General features: G+C 52.5%; 1 protein-coding gene across 1 annotated transcript; it reads right to left on the bottom strand.

Moving 5' to 3' along the window:
• On the bottom strand, positions 1-1029 carry LOC125469853 (thiol protease aleurain-like). Its single transcript, XM_048567866.1, has one exon. It carries the CDS (start codon positions 1012-1014, stop codon positions 16-18), a length of 999 nt encoding a protein of 332 aa, XP_048423823.1. The 5' UTR covers positions 1015-1029; the 3' UTR covers positions 1-15.
• Between the last annotated feature and the right edge of the window lie 210 nt (positions 1030-1239).

Below are 1239 nucleotides of genomic sequence, written 5' to 3'. Positions count from 1 at the left end.
TCCATCTCCCACCTTTCAAGCACATCCCTTGCGGTAGAGACGGCAAGGATGAAATCGAGGAGAATTTCTCAAGACACCCAATAAGATGGTGCCAAATTTGTAAACACCGTCGACTCCAACATACGGATAAGCAGCCTCGGTGTCAAGACCGCCATTGTACTTGATGTACTCAAATGCTTGAGATGACAACCCACCACTGCAGCCGTTATTGTTGAAAGCGCCAGCGCAATCCACAAGCTGCTGCTCCGATAGGGGGATTTGCTTTCCGAATTCCTGCACATAAGCAGCCTCGAGAGCTCCAGTGGTGCTGAATGTCCAGCAAGATCCACAGTGACCTTGATCTTTAACCGGGGTCACTATGCCTTCTTCTTTCCAATTTTTTTTTTTTTTTTTTTTTTTTTTTTTTTTTTTCGACTCAGGGAGAACGGCACCAGTGAGCTTGTGGTTGCCCTTTGTGGTGGCAGAGCAGTTCTGAGCAGCTCCCAACCTGTGCCTCGCGAACTCTTCCCAGCTCCAATCAGCAAACCGATTAACAGCAAGAGTGTAAGACAAGCCCTTCCTGTTGGTGGATCGAATCAGCTTCTTATTCTTCAAGAAAATCGCATATCGCAGCTTCATCTCCTCCGCGCTCTCGTACTTCTTCCCGAACCTGTGAGCGAAACGGGCGAACGAGAGGACGTGGCGGGAGCTGCCGAGGACTTGGACGACTTGCTCCTCCATGTCACGGAGAGCGTCGGACACCAATCGGATTGGGTTGGACTCATCGAAGCTCGACGCTGCCACCCCGCAGCTGATCGCCGCCAGGACCAAGGCAGCGGACAAGAACAGCATCAGCCGAGCCATGTTTTTGCTGATATGTCGGAGAACGAATTGCCAGAGAGACCGAGTCGACTCACCCGTGTTAAGTTGGAGAGCGAGTCCGGGATTTGGGCCAACTCTTCCGGGCTCAGAGAACTGGTTGAAGATCTGAGAAGCGGGAGAATCAGTAACACTGTGAGAAACGAAGGGACCCATTTGCAGGACGCCATGGATTTACACAGTGAGCTTTGTGGAGGTGGTGATTGATATGAAGAGGGGGTGAAGGGTCGGATCTGGAGATCTGAGAGGGGTACACTGCAGTCGACTTCGGTGGCGTCGCGGGTTGGGGGGTCGTGCATCCAGAGGAGTACGGCCTACGGCCTTCTTGGTGTTGCCGCTGAGCTCGGAAGAGAGGCGCTTGGTGAGGTCATCGTGGTACAT

Source organism: the organism of the source record quoted next, unplaced genomic scaffold (assembly GCF_019419815.1).
Source record: "Pyrus x bretschneideri cultivar Hongxiangsu unplaced genomic scaffold, Pyrus_bretschneideri_v1 Contig46, whole genome shotgun sequence".
NCBI classification, from domain to species: domain Eukaryota; kingdom Viridiplantae; phylum Streptophyta; class Magnoliopsida; order Rosales; family Rosaceae; genus Pyrus; species Pyrus x bretschneideri.
The sequence above is the reverse complement of the archived record's forward strand: the minus strand, read 5'-3'. Positions and strand labels throughout refer to the sequence as shown.

Coding starts and splice junctions, on each gene's coding strand:
- LOC125469853 (XM_048567866.1), bottom strand. CDS start 1,014: ATGGGTCCCTTCGTTTCTCACAGTGTTACTGATTCTCCCGCTTCTCAG.